Source organism: Haliotis rubra, unplaced genomic scaffold (genome assembly GCF_003918875.1).
Source record: "Haliotis rubra isolate DU_JTF1 unplaced genomic scaffold, ASM391887v1 Scf813, whole genome shotgun sequence".
In the NCBI taxonomy this organism is placed as follows: Eukaryota; Metazoa; Mollusca; class Gastropoda; order Lepetellida; family Haliotidae; genus Haliotis; species Haliotis rubra.
In genome coordinates, this window is record NW_025767539.1 from 408,855 (window position 1) to 428,979 (window position 20,125).

The window sequence follows — 20,125 nt, forward strand, 5'->3', positions numbered from 1 at the left end:
GTGGATGGATACAGCGCTTCATAAATACTCATTATTATTATTATATGCATCACGTGTTAGGTTTTATCCACCGAGCCAGAGGCAAGGTGAATAAAACCTAACGAGGGGTGCATACAACCCTGTATACCCCTCATCACAATGCTACAACAAATTATCTTACCAAATGTTTAAATCTCTCATTATGTAAATATAACATTAAAACAAACAGAAATTCAATCATATATTTTACAATCATGGTATTGACTAGTCGATCCGAACCATTGCTTCACGGTTCACTGACTGCCGTAGATGCATGCTTTTTCCATGGGTGGGGTTTAAATTATTTATTCTCCCTCGCACAGATTTGTACTGCTCTTGGGTTGTGTACGGCCGTACACCAGGCATACATGGTAATTTGTTCAAAGTCACGTGAACCAATCAGAGATGGACATTCTTACATGAGATAGGATAAAACAGGTCAAACCTTGTGTCGTGCAAACTGACCGAAATGGGTCCGAAAAATTCTTTCTACTGACAGTGGTAATGGCTGCTCTAACTCACATGAACAGAGAACATACCTGTTAAATATAAATGTTCATGGCTACCCAGCTCCGATAACTGATCATATTCCACAGTTGGCATAGTCACCAAAGACTCATTCCAAAAAATGGTTCTCACTCATATTCCACTGTCAGAATTGAACACATATTGATAGATACAGAATTATTTTGTAATGCAAGCTTTCACTTTGGCATGACAATACTGAGGTCCTCATTGCTATGTAAACAAAACAGCCAACCTGTTGCAGTCGGTCAATACCACCTCACTATAAAGTTCAGTTTAGAGATCATGCCTCAGTATAACGTGGAATTTAAACTTTGTATGTAAACAAGACCACAAATCAGCACTAATCGTTCATGCGTGACATGGTTGTATCAAGCATCCAGTAATACCATAACGTACAGATTTGTAATTGTTAAAATGGAAAATTATACCTGGGGAATGGAATTGGAGTCTTTTCGACTATTTAAGCAAATTACATGTTGACGGACAATGAACAGAATGAATGCATAAAACATACTTTTAACTGATCAATAACTGGAAAATGGTTACTGAGTAATAATAATGGGACATTGTTACTGTTATTATGAGTATTTAGTCGTTAGTTTCTTCCATGTTACACTGACCCATGAAGATTGGTAAGAATTGATCTTCACTAACCCATGCTTGTCTTAAAGGTGACTAACGGGATCGAGTGGTCAGGCTCACTGACTTGGTTGACACATGTCATTGGTTCCCAGTTGCGTAGATTGATGCTCATGCTGTTGATCACTGGATTGTCTGGTCCAGACTCGATTATTTGCAGACCACCACCATAGCTGGAATATTGCTGAGTGTGTCCTAAAACTAAACTCACTCACTCACTCACTTCCATGTTAATGTGGGTGAAACTGTTTTGTTGGCGGCCATGGTGCAGCCTTCTTGGGTTTGCATCCTACTGGCGAAATGTGTCTTTTTTGTGAAACATTTCTGCCATGTATGAGTGTGGGGATTAAACTTTCACATCGGCAAACAGTTCAACATGGTGGTTGGGTAGCTGGTTGGGTGGGTGGTTGGTTGGGTGGGTGAGTGAGGAGAGGCAAAGCTCACTCACCATAGTTGGGAAAAAAGGATTCACATTTCGAATTTAACTCAGATTCACATATTGTACCCAGATTCACATATCGTAATCAGATTCACATATTGTACCCAGATTCACATATTGTACTCATGTGTGAAATTGAACATGATGAGCATGTCGTAACCACTTGGGAGAGTAATCCATTCTTTTTAATGGTTTTGTTTGGGTTTTTTTGTTTTGTATTGTTTTTTGTTTGTTGTTTGTTTGGGTTTTGGAGGGTGTTTGGGAAGGGGGAGGAGGGGTGTTGATTGGTAGATTTGGGGTTGGGTGGGGTGGGGGGTGGGGGTGGGGGTGGGGGTGTTGTTTAGGTGTTATCAGTGTATGAAATAAGCCAAAAAGCCTGCCAGACATTAGGCTGGTAACCTCAAAATGTTCCCAGGCCAAAATGGATTTAACCAGACGAGACAATTCAAAGAAAATAACTCAATGTTTAGTTACAATGAATAATTTAATAAACCTGAGACGTGTGTATTTACCCGACCATCGATAGGTGTCGCTGTTTTAGTGACAATATATGTCAACACAGTGTTTTGAACTTGCCATACGATAGTTCAATGTTCAAACAGTAATTCGACTAACGTGATCGGGTGGTCAGGCTCGCTGTCTTGGTTGACACATGTCATAGGTTCCCAATTGCGCAGATCGATGCTCATGCTGTTGATCACTGGATTGTCTGGTCCAGACTCGATAATTTACAGACCGCCGCCATATTATTGGAATATTGCTGAGTGTGGCGTAAATCTAAACTCACTCACTCACTCACTCAAACAGTAATTGTCAAGTCTAAATGTAACGCTCAATGTGAAAATTAGATTTTATGATATAGTGAATTTACTCAGATGTATGGAACATGTTATCTAAAATGTTTACCAGACCATCGGGCTGGCTGGTGGTAAATTTAGACCGTCCGTCAGAAATATAGCCCGTCGAGGGCGGTCAGACGGGCCTTATTTCATACACTGGTGTTAAACAACTGATTAATTAAAAAGGCCTAAACCCCATTGTGTGCCATATGGCCAAGCCTATCCACCTCCCAGCAGGAAATGATTCCATCCTATTGTATTGTCCAACCTTGGTCTTTGCCCCATGACCAAACTAACATCCGTACATTCAACGAATAATTATTACCAGCTAGTAATTATTACCAGCAAGTCAATGTTTTCCATGTAAACATCTTAACTTTAATCATATAAATATAGAAGTTGATGACTCTGTAAGTGCCCAGACTCATATTCTGTGTATTGTCAACAACTGAGTGAGCGAATGAGTTCTACACAACTGTAACAAAGCCCACATGTGGTACTCTGATTCACGTATTGTACCCATGTGGGGAATTGAACCCAGATACACATATTATACCCAGATTCACATATCGTACCCAGATTCACATATTGTACTCATATTCACATATTGTACCCATGTGCGGAATCGAACCCAGATTGATATATTGTACCCAGATGCACATATTGTACCCACATGGGGAATTCGAACCCAGATTGATATATTGTACCCAGATCCACATATTGTACCCATGTGGGGAATCGAACCCAGATTCACATATTGTACCCAGATTCACATATTGTACCCATGTGTGGAATTGAGCCCAGATTCACAAATTTCACCCAGGTTCACATATTGTACCCAGAATCACAAATTGAACCCAGATTTACATATTGTACCCAGATTCACAAATTTCACCCAGATTCACATAGTGTCCCCATGTGGACAATTGAGCCCAGATTCACAAATTGCGTCCAGATTCACATATTGTACCCAGAGTCACAAATTGAACCCAGATTCACATAGTGTCCCAATGTGGAGAATTGAGCCCAGATTCACATAGTGTCCCCATGTGGAGAATTGAACCCAGATTCACATAGTGTCCCCATGTGGAGAATTGAGCCCAGATTCACATAGTGTCCCCATGTGGAGAATTGAACCCAGATTCACATAGTGTCCCCATGTGGAGAATTGAACCCAGATTCACAAATTGAACCCAGATTGACATACTGAACCCAGATTCACTAATTGAACCCAGATTCACATACTGTACTAATGTAGTGATATGATCATTATCATAACACAAATATTCAACTGAGCCAAACAGGTTAATTAAAAATATTATTCAACCTCCTTATTCATGTCTTCATCCAATCACTGTTTATTCATCCTGTAAATATCATTAGTTATTACACCGATGGGGACATAATATTAATGCCAAAGCTTTCCATTAGCGTACCATCTGTGACAACAATAATGCTCGAATTGACAATTCACCTGCTCTGCATGCAGGGAGCTGAGAGACGACCTCTGATAGCCATTGTCATATTTCCTGGTCAGTGCTGCCTCAGACCTCACGTCCACGGCTTACAGGACGTCCACGGCTTACAGGACGTGGGCAAACTAGGTCGCCTCACAGCGGATGCTGTTCTTTATCTTCATGAGTAACAACAACTCATAAACTGACGTGCAAAAGAAAGTATACACAAGGTGCTTTTGGATTACTTTCCAAAAGCGACGTAAATGTTTTGAAAAGAGTTTTTACAGTGATATATAAGTCACAGATATTCCTTTTATGTTGCCATAACACCACAGATATCGTACCCAATTGCGAAGTTGCCAGTCAAAATCACAACACTTTTCAAATAAGCCCAAAACACCAGGTGTGTACTTTCTTTGGAACGTCAGTTTATTTTCATTAATACACAATTTACAACTCCAATTATTTATATGAGTGTAGGAATTTATTCGTACCTGCTCCGAGACTGATATTTAGCCCTACATTTCTAATTTGAAATATAAAATTACCAATTCTTCACATTTTATGGAAATCAAAATATTTAAAAATCTAATTTTTAACATTTTTGCAATATTCCAATATTATTACACTCAGATCTAATGCTCACTGCTACACAACGAACTTCCTGTGTGTAATCTCCTAGGGTAGCCTAGTGGTTAAAGCGTTGGCTCGTCACGCCGAAGACCCGGGTTCGATTCCCCACATGGGCACAATGTGTTAAGCCCATTTCTGGTGTCCCCCGCCGTGATATTGCTGGAATATTGCTAAAAGCGGCGTAAAACTAAACTCAGTCAGTAAGTCAGTCCTGTTGACATCAAGGTTAGGATTGCTTCTCTTAGTGGCATTTTGGAAGTTGGTAAGTACAATATAGACAACATCAGGGGTGGAAATAACCCATTGCCCGATGTCCGAGTCCAGTGTTTTTTTCTGTCGGGCAAGCAAATTTGTATATCACACTGTACCATTGTCCATTTGACTTTCCAATGTTAATTATGTTGTTTATTTAAAAAATCAACAAGAAAACGGCCGGTATAGTGGAAAACTTATCGGGGCAAGTGAATTTACATGTGCCACTGTACCGGAGTACACTAGCAATTTTAAAGTTATTTCCACCCCTGAACATTTGTTTTTCGCAAGTGCGATGTTTCGGTACAGTTTTTCGTATCATTGTAAAGCAAGAAGGATCTTCACCAATCCATACTTGTTATAAAAGTCGACTAACAGGATCTGACTAGACAGGTTTGCTGACTTGGTTGACATATGTCAATGTAACCAAACTGTGTAGATCGATGCTCATGATGTCAGTCACTGGATTGTCTGGTCCAGACTCAGTAATTAACAGATTGCCACCACACAACTGTAATGCTGCTGAGTGAGATTTTAAACAGCAAAACAAAACAAAAAATTAATGTTTAAAGAATTTCTGTAATATTTTTATCCATCTAACGCTATAACACACACACGTAGACATTTTCTCAACATATGAATTATTTCAACGGATAACAGATTGATGAGCATAGCTGCGCATCATATGTGCCTAAGGCTATACGTAGGAAAAAATAATAGTCGGGCTAGCAATGCCTGAAAGTTACTAGCCCACAAAATAATTCACTAGCCCCATATTTGAACACAGAAACTAAGCAAAAGATTACAAAAATAGATGAGAATAAGATATTATTGACGAGACATATGATGAATATTTTTATCAGGCCATAATCCTGCATGATTTAAACGTGTATTATACGTTAAAAAGTCAGAGAGAGTGATATATTCACAAAATGACCCCATGAAAATTCACTTGCCAGACGGGCCAGTGACTGTGGAGATTTACTGGCCCGACTTAATTTTTGCTAGCCACGGACTAGCGGGCTATTTCACACACAGGATAAGGGTGATCATTCCAGCATTGTTGGCGCGCTCACCTGTCTTGAATATTTAATTTGTTTTACAAATTCAGGGACACCTGCCAACACCAGCACCTGTCTAATCCGGCACCTTTCTAAACTGGCATTTGATTTCTGTCCCATTGGGTGCCGGTTTAGACAGGATTCACTGTACTGTCTTTGAACTAATGTGCACACGACACAATAATGTTTCAGCGTGATAAATTCCATCCATCAAATGCCATCACGCGTTAATGTATTAATAATGAATAGTGAAGTACCTCTAATCCACAGCTGGTTGGTGAACCATATATGTGCTAATTTTACAGGGATCAGTTTTGTTATATACAGTCATCCCTTGCAATAACGCTCTTCGCATTACCGCAGATTCGGTGAAACCGCGGGGTAATCCGTGACTCCCATAAAAAAAAGTTGCCCAGTGATCACACATATTCACGTCATCGAAAATAGCACATCAACAAATCCACTGTTGAGCTCTGGTTAATCACGTTGTAAATTAGTGAAATTCAGTGCGGATTGCAATTAACAGTGTTTATCGTAGATATCCATGGTTTTTCAGATGCTTAAAACATGCAGGATTTGTTTTTAATAATAATAGATGAACAGTGAAACAACGTAATAACTTTATCATGCCATTTCACTCACGGTTTCTGCGTTGTTATTGTAAACGGTTTTAATGAATGAAAATGGGATTTAATCAAATAAAATGTGTTTTCTGACATCATACATTCTCGGATGCCAGTGTTTACTCGCACAATTACACGGTGTGTTGCATCACAGAAAATGTTGTAAGTACTCGTCTGATGACATGTCTTTATGATAATTTATGATAATAAAGACGTCATCAGACGAGTACTTACAGCTGACACCAGGTCTAATGGATGGGATTCAATCGCCGGCAGGATTACCTGCAGACACTTCTCACGAAATTGTAATGTCTTAGACCAGCGTAGAGTCACGCACATATCCCCCTCTATTGTTGATACATCACACAGTCTTATGTCTCTATCCACACGAAACACAGTTCTGCATAAGACAATGCATACCGTAAAACCCCAGCAGGCAACTCATGACTGTTGATGCCCCAAGCAGAGTGTCCAGTTTCAATCTTGACTGACTGACTGACTGAGTTTGGTTTTACGCCGCTTTTAGCAATATTCCAGCAACATCACGGCGGGGGACACCAGAAATGGGCTTCACACATTGTTCAATCTTGAACGGACTGAGAGCAGCATGTCTGGTGTCACGGGTACAGCCCCTGCTTGTGAATCTCCTAGTTCACGTCTGGCGCCTCGCAAGGCTTGTAATTTGCCAACTATCTTTGACGGGGTCATTGTAGCCATGCCAGAGATGAACATTTGTGACTATACACAAATACTGGCGAACACTTGCATATTTGAAACATTTCACATCAACAAGATACACAATATACTGCAACAAATGAGCTTCCAACACGGGAACTGGTTCTATCTGTAATAATCTACAGAACTCTAGAAAACACTTGAGTTGACTACTGGAGTACATTTTCGACGTTGTCTGTGCTCATCCGTTCATAAGTAGTCTATTAGCCCACACCTTCAGCATGGTCTGCAGACTTTCCCCGCCTAGAAGTGAGGAATTTACTTGACATGTGACACAACAATAAGTCCCTGGAAAAATACATCACCTGCATATTTGGTATTAATTTAAATAATTCAGATAGTTTACCGTTTGTAGTCAAACAGGAAATACAGTCAGCTAGCACATACGTGAGCCTGGTAGGTACTGAGCTTGAAGAGAAAAATTATATGTAGCTTGCAACAAATGGAGATCTAGATGTTTTCTTATTAATAATAGACTTGGCTGTGATATTGTCTGTTTTCACCACAATCTTCTTATTCCGCCATGCTGATGACCACCTTTGTGCAGACAAAATAATTATCATGGCCTCTTTTACATTAATACGTTCTGATTCCATAACAGAAGAAATCTCCATTATAATATGCACCACCTCCGATCATGCACGCATCTGTTTGTAAAGTATTGATAGGCCTTGGGTCAAGGAACTTCTGTTTTCCATTGAAAGTTTTGAAGAACTGTGTCCACCACCAAATGTCTGCCATAAAATCACTGTCTAAGTTAATTTTGTCATTGGAGTCTCGAAGTAGATTCTTTAGATTCAGAATTCTACGAAGAAATGTTCGTTCACCTTGAACAACCATTGCTGCCCAACTCACTTTCCCTACCAATTTCTCCAGCTGTTTCTTGCTTGCCCACTTGCGCTCTTTGTAACTCTGCAACACTTCGGTTAAATCATACACCTTCTCGTCTGGTAATCTCAACACACACTGCACTGCATCAATTTCAACTCCAAGGAAAGTGAGTCTCTTGGTTGGCCCTTCTACCATATTCAGGATTCGAATATGCACGGCATGGCACGGTAAATATCGAAATGGCACATAAAAAAATGTTCTTGGTGCCCTTATGGCACGCCTAATTTTTTAGAGACATAGCACACCTGTAGTCATTTAATCCCCAAACAAAACACTTAAGTAAATGACAAACAAGCAAAAACATTTATTGACTTTTACCAGTGTTGTAAACTCCCCAAAATTTCGGCCAAACAACTGGTCTGGTAACTCTCAAAAGTTACCAGACCGGCTGGAAAGTTACCAGTCCAGAATTTTCAGGATTAAGATAAAATATAGAGGAGGTAAATAGGAGGGAACTGTTTAATGTCAGGTTATTGTCACAATAACATGTTTTTAAATGTTTTTAGTCATTATATACATTACAAAATTACGCTGATTCAACAGCCAGACCATCGGGCGTGCAACTTTTCAAAACTGACCGTCCGGTCGCAAAACAGACCGTCCCGGACGGACGGGCAGGCGGGAGTTTGCAACGCTGCTTTTACGTCCAGGAAATCACTGGAATTATGATGGATCATGTAAAGAAATCTGGTTGTTTTTCCATTTAGAGTATTGTGAGTACTGATAGTTCAGTTAGTGAAGAGTAAATTGTGTATGTTAGACATATTGAAAAAAGTTAACCTCTCACACGATTCTTAGCTATTAAAGGTGTTGGTAAAGCAGAACAAATGTAACATAAGCAAGACATCTTAACAGAAGACCTATCAGTGATAACCGAAAACTGGTTACATTTGTTGTTTTCTGACAATAAATTTCAAAAGATCATCATCCTTGCTACAGTCATTGATTCTAAAAAACATGTGGACACACTTGATTTCTGAAAGGCACACCTAAAATATTTCCTTGTGCCCTAAGGCACACTTAAAAAAAAAAGTATTTCTATCCCTGATATTCCAGTTGATATTGAAACCAAACCGACGTAATAGTTGCACAAGTAATGTACGTGCTTGCACACAAGTATTCATATCATCACACACTATCAGAAAATCATCCAAGTAAGCAATAACATCCAATCCATACCAGTTTTTCATGATTGTACACACAGCTGCTGTTAATGACTGAAAGATCTTGGGACTTTTAGAGGCTCCAAAAGGTAACTTTGCATCATAGAAATAAGTAAGTTCTGTGTCTCCCTTAAACCGCCAGGCCAAACCAGTGTCTTGATAATTAGAAGGATGAATTCTAACTGACCTGTAAGCACTTTTCAAGTCAAGTTTTGCAATATAACTCCCTTCCTTGATTAATTTGGTTGAATGTCGAAGGTCCAAATAATCACAGTCACATGAAGTCATGAAGCTGTTCATTCCTTTACCAGCCGGCAAACTGCCGTCATGAATTAGTCTCACTTTTTCATTGGATTCTGGGATTGTACCAATGGCACTTACAATTTTTGGTTTAGATGACACTTTAACATAATTCCCTAAACTCATTTCTTCTAAAATTTGTTGTTCCACCAACAACTTGCTTTCCATTGCTGATCTATGTTTCTTAGAACTACAATGTTCAATCTCAACGCTCACATCTTCATCATCAACAAGTTTAAAACCATTTGCAACCCCATCAAGTATATAGTCTCTATCCGGATCTGTGAGTGGTAGCAGCTCCTCCCAAGCAGCAACATTTAATGAGTTGAATTCCCTTGTGACATCGACTGGCCGTGTTTTGGATAAAAACGGTCTTCTCTAGGTGATCCACGAAATCCACGGAGGGATCCCTGGTCAGCAGTAAGGTCATGGTCTAACTTGCTGTGCCTTCCAAAACAAACACTACAGACATGCCTCAGTTTGCACAGTTCATCTCGACAAAATGTGAAATTGTACCGCCTACATATTTCTTGACCATCAGGTGTGAAAGGTCCGCGTGGTCTATACGGACGTCTGTTGTTGCGTGATTGCTCATTCTACCTCAACAGTTCTTTAGTTGTACCATCGGATTTTTGGACCAATTGATGGTCCCGGATGTCTTGCGATGGCGTTCCCCAACGAAACCCATCTTTGGCTTGGAGCCTACGATATTCCTTGTACTTGGATTAGTACCTAGCAATGTCCTGCATATACTTGAGATAACTATCAACATCATTGTCGAATGCACCTTTCTGGACCTGGTCACCCAATAATCCCAAATTTGCATACATCCACATGTCCAATGATATCTTAGATAAGTTTGTAGATCGACTGTTTGTCTTGTCGTATCCAGTGAATCGACCCGTAGAAAATTTGTGTTATCTAACTGTTTGTTATTACCATGGGCGCCACCATCTTGACGTCTTTGACCTTCACTTTGGTTGACCTCTCTGTTCACGTGACCGTCCTGTTCACGAGTCAGTTTCACCTTTAATCTGTCAATTTCTCTTCTGAGTTTGGCTTTCTTGTCTTCTAACCTGAGTTGATGTAACTCTTCACTTAATCGTCTATATTCAGAATCAAAGTCATTTTTCTCCACTCCAGCCGGAGTTGTCATGGCGTCTGTCGACAAGGACACAGTAGACACTCGTGTAAGGCTTGATGTTCCTTGTTTGTGCGATACTGGACTTTTCAAAGCCTCCATCACGTCTTGCATCCAGTTACCAGCAGTCTTGCGTTTTACTTCCTGTATACTTTCTGCTATTATGTTTTTCCTTTCCAATTGACTGATTTATCTTCACGATAGACCAAGCATGCGCCATTTCAAACGCTAGGAAGACAAAACTTAGGTCAACGGGATATAACTCTAATTAACATGAAGCCAGCTCGCCCACCGCACCCCCGCGCTACCTACAACACATGAGTGCAGGTAACTTTTATCGTTGAATCATCATCAATGGCCCTAAAAGGCTTCCATATCAACCTGAATTCTGTCAGCGGTTAAACATTGCTGCTATTTCACAAAGCCAGGAATAGCAACTCAGTCAACCTCTCAGGTGGTCTCTAAGCCGGTGGGGTAGCCTAGTGGTTAAAGCATTCACTCGTCATGCCGAAGACCGGGTTCGATTCTCCACATGGGTACAAAGTGTGAAGCCCATTCTTGATGCCCCCGCCGTGATATTGCTGGAATATTGCTAAAAGTGTTGTAAAACTAAACTCACTCACTCACTCAGATGGCCTCTGTGTGAACTGTTATGACAACTGAGGCTCATCATATCCGGGAAGATCAGGGTTAGAACTGGCTAGCTATTATCGAAACATTCGTAGCCCTATGAACTTCTTAAGCCCATTCTTAACACATTGGCTACAATCAAAGTTAAGAACTCTTCCGGCTACGAATGTTTTGAGAATAGGGCCCTGGCTAGCTATTCTCGAAACATTCATAGCCCTACGAACTTCTTAAGCCCATTCTTATAACATTGGCTACGATCAAAGTTAAGAATTCTTAGGGCTACGAACGTTTCAAGAATAAGGGCCCTGGTCATTAGCAACCCATGCTTGTCACAAGAGGTGACAAACGAAATCAAGTGGTCAGGCTCACTGACTTGTAGGGGTGGGTATTGCAGAGTATTTTCATACTGCGGTATATTGTGATGCGAAAGCACGTTTTGCAAGATGTATTGCAATATATTGCAAGAAGTATTTTTAAACAAAAAACTACTTATAATCGAGTTAAAGCTTGATTTATAGAGCAAAAACACAACAAAATAACTTGTCAGAAGGCTTGCAAAATTCCAATCCATGTATGACCATGTATGTTGAATGGGTGAAAGTTAAGTTGATCATTGTAGACTTGTGGACATGTGAACCGACGGTTCGTGAAACACAACAGGTAACAGAAAAACGTATTTCCCCCAAGGAAACAACAAAATAACATAAAAGTTTCTCTCAGCTAGTTTGACATGCAACTGATGATAAAATTACTTGTTTGAGTGGCATTTAAAAGTTGGTGTGATGAACAACGAGGAGAGTTCTATTGATATCCTATCTGTCATATCACTGGCTTCCTCCCAATAATCCCCCATAGCTGACTCTGTTTGTGTAACCATTGCCTTCTTGTGTAAACATCCTCCAACCTTGTACATCAACCTCATTAATTGTACAAACATCAATCACTTCCTGTTCAACTTTATTATGTATATATATATATCTTGCCTCTAGTATTGTACATCATTTGCTTGATAACAGTGTTAGTAGCTACACCGAAACGTCGCTCATATTATATTAAAGAAGTTGTATATCCATAGAACTCTCCTCGTTGTTGATGACAAAATGCTCTGAAGAGCATGGAAATCTCTAAATTTTATGGCGGCTATGCTCCCGGACCCCACTAAAGACCTCGCCACTTCCTGGTTTGGTCGGGCATGCACACGCAAGATTCAAAGGCTATGTGTTTTAGGAATGCAAAGCTTGTTTTCCTACCGCGAACACTGTGTTATACACTTTCACATGTCTCATCTCTGATCACTGCTACAGTCTGTTTGGGTTCAAATGAGAATGATGAACTATTAAATAACTCAAAATAGAGATAAGTGCACAAAACATAAATAACACACATGGTCCTAAAACCTTAGTCTGTCGTACAGACCCTGAAGCAAATATATCCAAGAAAGCCCACGCAAGTCTAGAAAATGTGGCAAGTCTAGAAAATGTGGCAAGTCTAGATTTCCTCAGCTTCTGAAAATGAAGAAAGTCTCAGGGCTCCTTTTCATTATATTATATTTTTCTTACTATCAACTTTTTTCAGTAAAATATGTTCATTTCAGAGACTAGTTGTTAGTCTACTAAAACCTCTGTACAGTATCTGAAATCTGTCGCTTTATGATCGATCACGGAAAAAGTTGTTGAAGAAACTATCATGCAATATTGGGGTTTTCCATACTTCACACCGCCGCCATTTAGCTGGAATATTGCTGAGTGCGGCGTAAAACTAAACTCACTCACTCCATGCTTCACACCGAGCAGCTCTAACTGAGTAAGTAAGTTTAAATTTCCTCAGTAACATATAATGAGGCTAGGATCAGTTATTTAAGACTTGACAAATATGTTTTTTTCATTAAGCATATATCTGTAATTCTGCTGTCTCATCATGACAGACAATGTTGAATATATATGTCATATATTAGTATTTTCTGTGATCAGTAATAATTCAAGTAGCCAGTAGAATGATTAAAGTGTGCAGAACTAATTAATACAGTTGGCTTTTTCATTAAGTATTTATCTGTCTTTCTGCAGTCTCATCATGATATGATGTGAGTGAGTGAGTTTAGTTTTACGCCACACTCAGCAATATTCCAGCTATACAGCGGCTGTCTGTAAATAATCAAGTCTGGACCAGACAATCCAGTGATCAACAGCATGAGCATCGATCTGCGCAATTGGGAACCAATGACATGTGCCAACCAAGTCAGCGAGCCTGACCACCCGATCCTGGTAGTCACCTCTTACGACAAGCATGTGTAACTGAAGATCAATATTCCAACCTGGACCTTCACGGGTTCATCATGATATGCAATGTTGTAAAAATATGGCATAGTACTATCATCATAATTCTTGTGATCAGCAATAACTCAAATAGCCAGTAACCTTCACAGGCCTTTTTTTGTACATGACATGGAGGGGGGTCACTTACATTGTACATATAACTATTTTAGGGCGGTTCATCATCATCCCATAATTTATAGTCTATCTATAACAATATTTAATAATTGACAGTATTACATTTAACAGTACTGTTTTGAGTACACTAAATCTGGCAGGAGTTGGTTAATTATGATGTACACAGCTCTATGAATAGTATTGGTGTGTGTGTACTTTTGTAGTGCATACATTAGGTTTATGTTACTGCTGGAAAGGATGAAAGGATGAGAGAGAAAGTGTGAATGTGTGTGAGAGAGAAAGAGGAGAGAAAGAGAGGGAGGGAGGGAGGGAAGGAGAGGGAGGGAGAAAGAGTGAGGGGAGGGAAGGGGAGGGAGGGGGACGAGAGTGGGAGGAGAGAGACGGGGAAGGACGGAGAGGGAGAGACAGGGGAAGGAGAGAGGGAGGGAAGGAGAGGGAGGGAGGGAGGAAGAGAGGGGAGGGTAGAGAGAGTGAGGGGTTAATTATGATGTACACAGCTCTATGAATAGTATTGATATGTGTATTAATATAGTGCATACATTAGGTTTATGTTACTACTGGAAAGAATGAAAGAATGTATCCATGTGAGAGAAAGTGTGAGAGAAAGTGTGAGAGAGAGAGATCACTACACATTTTAGTCTCAGATGGTTGTTGCAATATCATGGTCCACTGTACTTAAACCCCATTTAAATGGCTTTTAACATATTTATTTTTATTGACAACTGGCTAATTCATAAGTGGGGGCTTGTTGGTTACAGGAACAGGAACTGTACCAAGAGTTTGGTCTCGTAGGTAACAGTTCTGCCCGTGACCCCCGCTTGAAATGTATTCTATTTATTAGGTTTATTTCCAGGGGGTAGGGTTTAGGGTTAGGGTATTTAAAAAAGTGTTTAGGGTTGGGGGAACGGTAGCCGAGAGCCGCATCGCGATGCAGGGTCATGTCTTGACTGTATAGGACCGCATCGCGGCTCTCGGCTAGGGGAACAGAAGAAACTCTTTCCTTACATTTTGGGTATGTTAAGTTGAGGCTTTTTACAAAAATCATAGGCATAGAATGATTAAAAAAATACGGGGGTTACGGGAGGAAATCTTTCCTAGCATCATGACCATGTGACCTAAACAGTCATTACGATGGTTAGGTAACATGCCACTGATTATGAAACTGATATTACCAGAACAGCTGACGATCTTCCAGATTTAGGGCAACTTAAATCTTTACCAACCTCGTCTACCCAGTCCGTCTCCATCGAAGCCGTCTTCCCACTGGATAAGGCGCTTCCTTTCATCGTCCCCGTCCATTGTAAAGGAATGTTCGTCTTGGATACGCCTCAGATCTTCCCCTGACTGCGTTCTGTCCACCGACATTAGTAAACTTCAGTCATAACTTGTGTACATGTTTGCGTTGAGACGGTGTGGATTAAATTACTTTCCTGTGAAATATGAACTACAGTGACGCGGCATATTTTGAAGATTTTTTTTAAATTGATATTTCCCAGGGCTGTAAAACATAGTTATATAGTGTTAGTAAATAAATTACTTTATGTTTACAAATAAAATACAACATGTTGTCCTTTTTTCTGAAATGATGCTGTTTTGGAATGGGAATATTCTGTTCTAAATTGAATGGGGGAGATTTTGCAACTGTTCACCGAAACATTTAGGTCATAATAAACAGTGACAGTTCTCTGTGGACACACGTAGACACTAGGAATTGGGTCACGTTCATCCATTGAGATCTGACATTTCTTTGCTCAGAAGTTACAATACTTGGCGTTTATTTTGTTTTTAACATGATGCAAGGGATCTTAACTGGAATTGTTATTGGTACGCGCAGCTTTTATACCGCATCAATGTGTGTAGACAGTAGCCTAGCCATAAAGCGACGGGCACCTGTTCAAAGCTCCTAACAGCGCTGAAGGCAGTGCGGAGGAGAGAAGCGTTGCTGTTGAGTTGGAGGAGAGACGACTAAATCTGTTTGTATGGTATTAATATATAGGGGATACCAAACGACCTTCTGTGTAATACCATATTTATTAAAAGAGTTAATGATTTGGTTAATGATACTAAATCTTTCACGAGTTTGATAAACATGGTATTTCACGGAAGCGCGTTTAGTTTTCTGTTTTCACCATCAAGCATATTCTGCTTGAATGCGTGGACTTATCGTCTGCAAGGGACTCGCATTATGATGCAACAAACCTAAAACATCTGTTCTCCCGCGTGAGCGCTCATCTGATAGTGAACTACCTGAGGGAAGTTGATCTGTACCATAAATTGTAACTGTGAAATGTCACTAACAAATTGCCTGCCTTTAAATTTGATGCTATGACTTTTTCTGCTTTTAAATGACAATGTAATGAATATATGTTTTTGAAATAAAACTCATTCCGAGTATGTACTTACAATGTTTATTGATGCAAACTTGTTCTCGTCACTATATGGCTGGAATAATGCCGATGTGACGCAAAACCCAACTCAACTCAACTCTACTTGATAGAAGCTGCCTACAGTGTGGTGACTCTCAGCTTTCCGCGAGTTAAACAAGGTGTATTACCATTGTGACAGATGTATTAGCATTGTGATGTCATAACTGTAAACTATTATGGCGTCATGCGTCTATCGGTATTACACTAGAGTAATACTGCCGTAAAAATATTACACTGCAGTATCTTCCACAGTCGAGTAATAGTACTTATTAATTTACATTGTACTGTTTCTCATTTGTTTGTTTTCAATTTTAACCTGTACTTATTTGTCTGAAAACATCCAAATGTATTTTACATCCATATTAATTACAACATAGTGATATTTTACCAAGACATGTTTCTAGACAGTATATAACCAAATGAAAGCCAGATTCTTATTTTCGGTTAAGTTGTAAACCGAAGAGCATTCAATATTGCCACGGAACAAAAGCATGTGCAACTGTTTCTTAAGTGAATATTACGTAAATACACTGTTCAACAGGGGCGGTGGGGTACCACATTCCCATATTGTAACACAGACTTATGATAGTCGTAGCAATAAGGTGATCGTAACTCCCATACTTTAACATAGACTTATGACAGTCGTAGTGCTAACGTTATCGTAACTCCCATACCTTAACAAAGACTTACGAAAGTCGTAGCGCTAAGAGTATCGTAATTCCCATACTTTAACATAGACTTACGACAGTCGTCGCGCTAAGGTGATCGTAACTCCAATACTCCAACATAGACTTACGACAGTCGTAGCGCTACGAACGCTTTGAGAAACGGGCTCCAGTTTCACAAAGCGATCGTAGCTCTACGACTGTAGGAGTTACGACTTGCTTTATGAAACGGTCCCCTTGAGGAGACAATCAAGTGGTAAATATCAGTATGGAAACTGGATAATGTATTCAGCTCCACACAAAACCACACCCTAGATATTTTTTATTTTATTGTATTATTTTTATTCATTATTTTTTGTGGCATGCACCCGAATTTAAATACACACACACACACGCACGCACGCACGCACGCACGCACACACACACACACACACACACACACACACGGTACAGCTGCACAATCCTGACACCAACCCTTGCTTATCTGTAACATTTACACTCAAGCCTCAGGTTACAACTGTTTGCAAATTAATGAAGAAGGAAGACTGTCACACTCGCGTCATTTTTATGTAGACTGTATCAATATTCATTGACAAAATTATAACATTTCTCGACAAGAAACTTAAATCATTTCATATACATGTATATTCGATACGAAAAGACATACTGTACAGGTTGGAGTTTTGTACGAAACACAGTATTACTGATACCAGAAATGCTATTGTCATGCTATGACAAATGAGAAATGTCGCGATAACATGGGAGACCCAGTTTATCAAATTTACCTGTAGACGGCCTGGTAGGTAGAGACCCCCTCCCCACGGCGAATGTATGACGTCATCCTCTTGGACACAAAACACAAAACACAGAGCACTAAACACTTAAACACAAACGAAAACACGAAGCTTCCAATACTAGTCCCAGTTCGTATACTTAAACTCAGCGTGTGATCGCAATCAGATTCAATATACACATTCCGGGCTGTAGTTATTTGACGTAGTGGACAGAACATGTATACGTCGATAATTGTTTCATTGGAGAGACGGGGCGTGTAGAAGATGATTCCTGCGGTTGCAGCTTCACCTGTGTCTCGGGGTGGGATACGCTACTGGTGAACCGTGGATGTGAGTGTTACTACTGAATACCGTCCGAGATATTCGCAGAGGAGATAATATCATATGAGTGATAAAACGTGAACAGATATGGAGTCACTGTGAGACCAAGTACATGTGTGTACCATCGCTTCTGTTTCAGTGAGTGAGTGAGTTGGGTTTAACGCCGCTTTGAGTTGAGTTGAGTTGAGTTTTACGTCACATCGGCATTTTTTCAGCCATATAGCGACGAGAACAAGTCTGCATACATGGACATGTTCAGGACAAAGCCTCTTTAAATACATGTTTATTTATTTAATTATTTTTACAAACAGAAAAGGTCACGGCACCAAATTTGAAGATAAGCGACCCGTCATTCACAGTACATAGTTACAATTTATGGTACATGTCAACTTCCCTCACAAAGCTAACAATGAGATGTCCGCTGACACGGGAAAACAGGTCTTTCAGACTTGTAGCTTCATAATGCGAATCGCTTGCAGTCGAAAAGTCCACGCAATCAAGCAGTATATGCTTGATGGTGAACACTTCGTCGCAAGAGACATATAGGAGGTCCATCTCCATCCGTTTTGAGCAGATGGTTATGAGTAAATCTGTGGCCAATACGACATAGAATTACCTCATCACGTCTTGACTGACAACCCAAGTACGTGTAATCGATTAACTCCCAGGGCCCCGTTTCACAAAGCTCTCGTATGCCTAAGATGTCGTAACATTTCTCGTAGGAATCGTACCTCCTGGGCCTAGATTTTCGAAGCTCTCTTAGCGCTAAGATAGTCGTAAGTGCTATACATTAACATTAGCTTACTGAAGCATATAGACTTATGACAGTCGTGACGCTACGATAGCTTTGTGAAACGGGGCCCAGACGCGTAGCAAGCCATTTTTTTGGGTGTAAGCCCGATGGGTTGCAACGCTTTATATTTAGATAGCATTGCCGGACTGCCCAACTTTCATAGTGATCTTTAGCAAAAATCATGTGTCAACCCGGGCTTTTTAAATAATGGTGGCTACGCCCCTGACGCCGCTTTGACCTGTGTTCAAGTTATATTATCACGTGATGTGGAGGAACGCAGGAATGGTGCAAGTCTCAGACGTTTACCATTCTCGGTGAAACCCACGGGTGATTGGGGCGAACGAAGTTCCTGGCGTGTCCAAGGGACGCAACTCTGCACAGCTAATTGTCTTACATGTCCAGAAACACCGCTATGAACAGTGTTCCAGTAACATGAGGGTGCCATCGTCTTCGGGGAGAAATTCTTTAACATCCTTTATTTGTTGTTTAACGCCACACTCGTCCAACCATATAGTCAAGATTCCACCCAAAACCGAAACATGAGTCTCATTAACCTGTTCAGACAATGACCTACTTTTCAGCCGATCCGATCCGTGTGAAAGTGAAAATAGACATCACAAACAACTATGGTTACACTGAATTCCTATTCCTTCTTTCATAAGAAAATGGTATTTACAGAAGAAGTTTAATGTTAAACTTTAGTAACATCGTATTTCTACATTTTATGGCGAGGTGTAGGCAGCATGACCTTAACTAAGACGTCACAGACTGCCCCTGTTTGATGAGGTCGTAAAATGATTGACAATGCATCTGGCACACTGGTTACACCTGTTATGTGTTTTGTGCACTTATTCAATGTAGTTCTGTAACGCACAATGTGATTGATATAATATCAAGTCCGTACCAGACCGCCACACTTTTCTAGCGGGAGAGACTCGTTTTGAGATTTCCACGATTTCCAGGTTTCCGTTTGTCAGAGTTCCCTGTACCACGTCAGCAAGTCTGACCACCCGAATTCCTTAGTTTCTTTTTTCCGAAGACCAATTCCAACTCGCATCTTCACGGGTCTCTTACAAACGAGCATGTTTTTTTCCATCAGAATGTAGAAAAACGTCAACATGTAAAGATGATACACTATAAGATGTAAAGACTGGCTGGCTTAGTATGGTTTTACGCCGTTTTTAGCAATATTCCAGCAATATCACGGCGGGGGACACCAGAAATAGGCTTCACAAGTTGTACACATGTGGGGAATCGAACCCGGGCCTTCGGCGTGACGAGCAAACGCTTTAACCACTAGGCTACCCCATCGCCCCAAGATGTAAAGATG

The 20,125-nt window shown here is 40.3% G+C and overlaps 1 protein-coding gene across 2 annotated transcripts in view; it reads right to left on the reverse strand.

Annotated features, from left to right (window-relative positions):
• Nucleotides 1-15,216, reverse strand: part of LOC124261881 (synaptic vesicle glycoprotein 2C-like) — a 36,923-nt gene extending 21,707 nt beyond the window's left edge. Inside the window, exon 1 of one of the 2 annotated variants that reach the window (XM_046696249.1) lies at nucleotides 15,020-15,216. In XM_046696249.1, the coding sequence (XP_046552205.1) occupies nucleotides 15,020-15,161 (142 nt within the window). In that variant the 5' untranslated portion in view covers nucleotides 15,162-15,216. Of the gene's footprint in view, nucleotides 1-557; nucleotides 739-15,019 lie in introns of those variants that run through there. The other variant, XM_046696250.1, reaches the window with a different exon arrangement.
• Nucleotides 15,217-20,125: the final 4,909 nt, after the last annotated feature.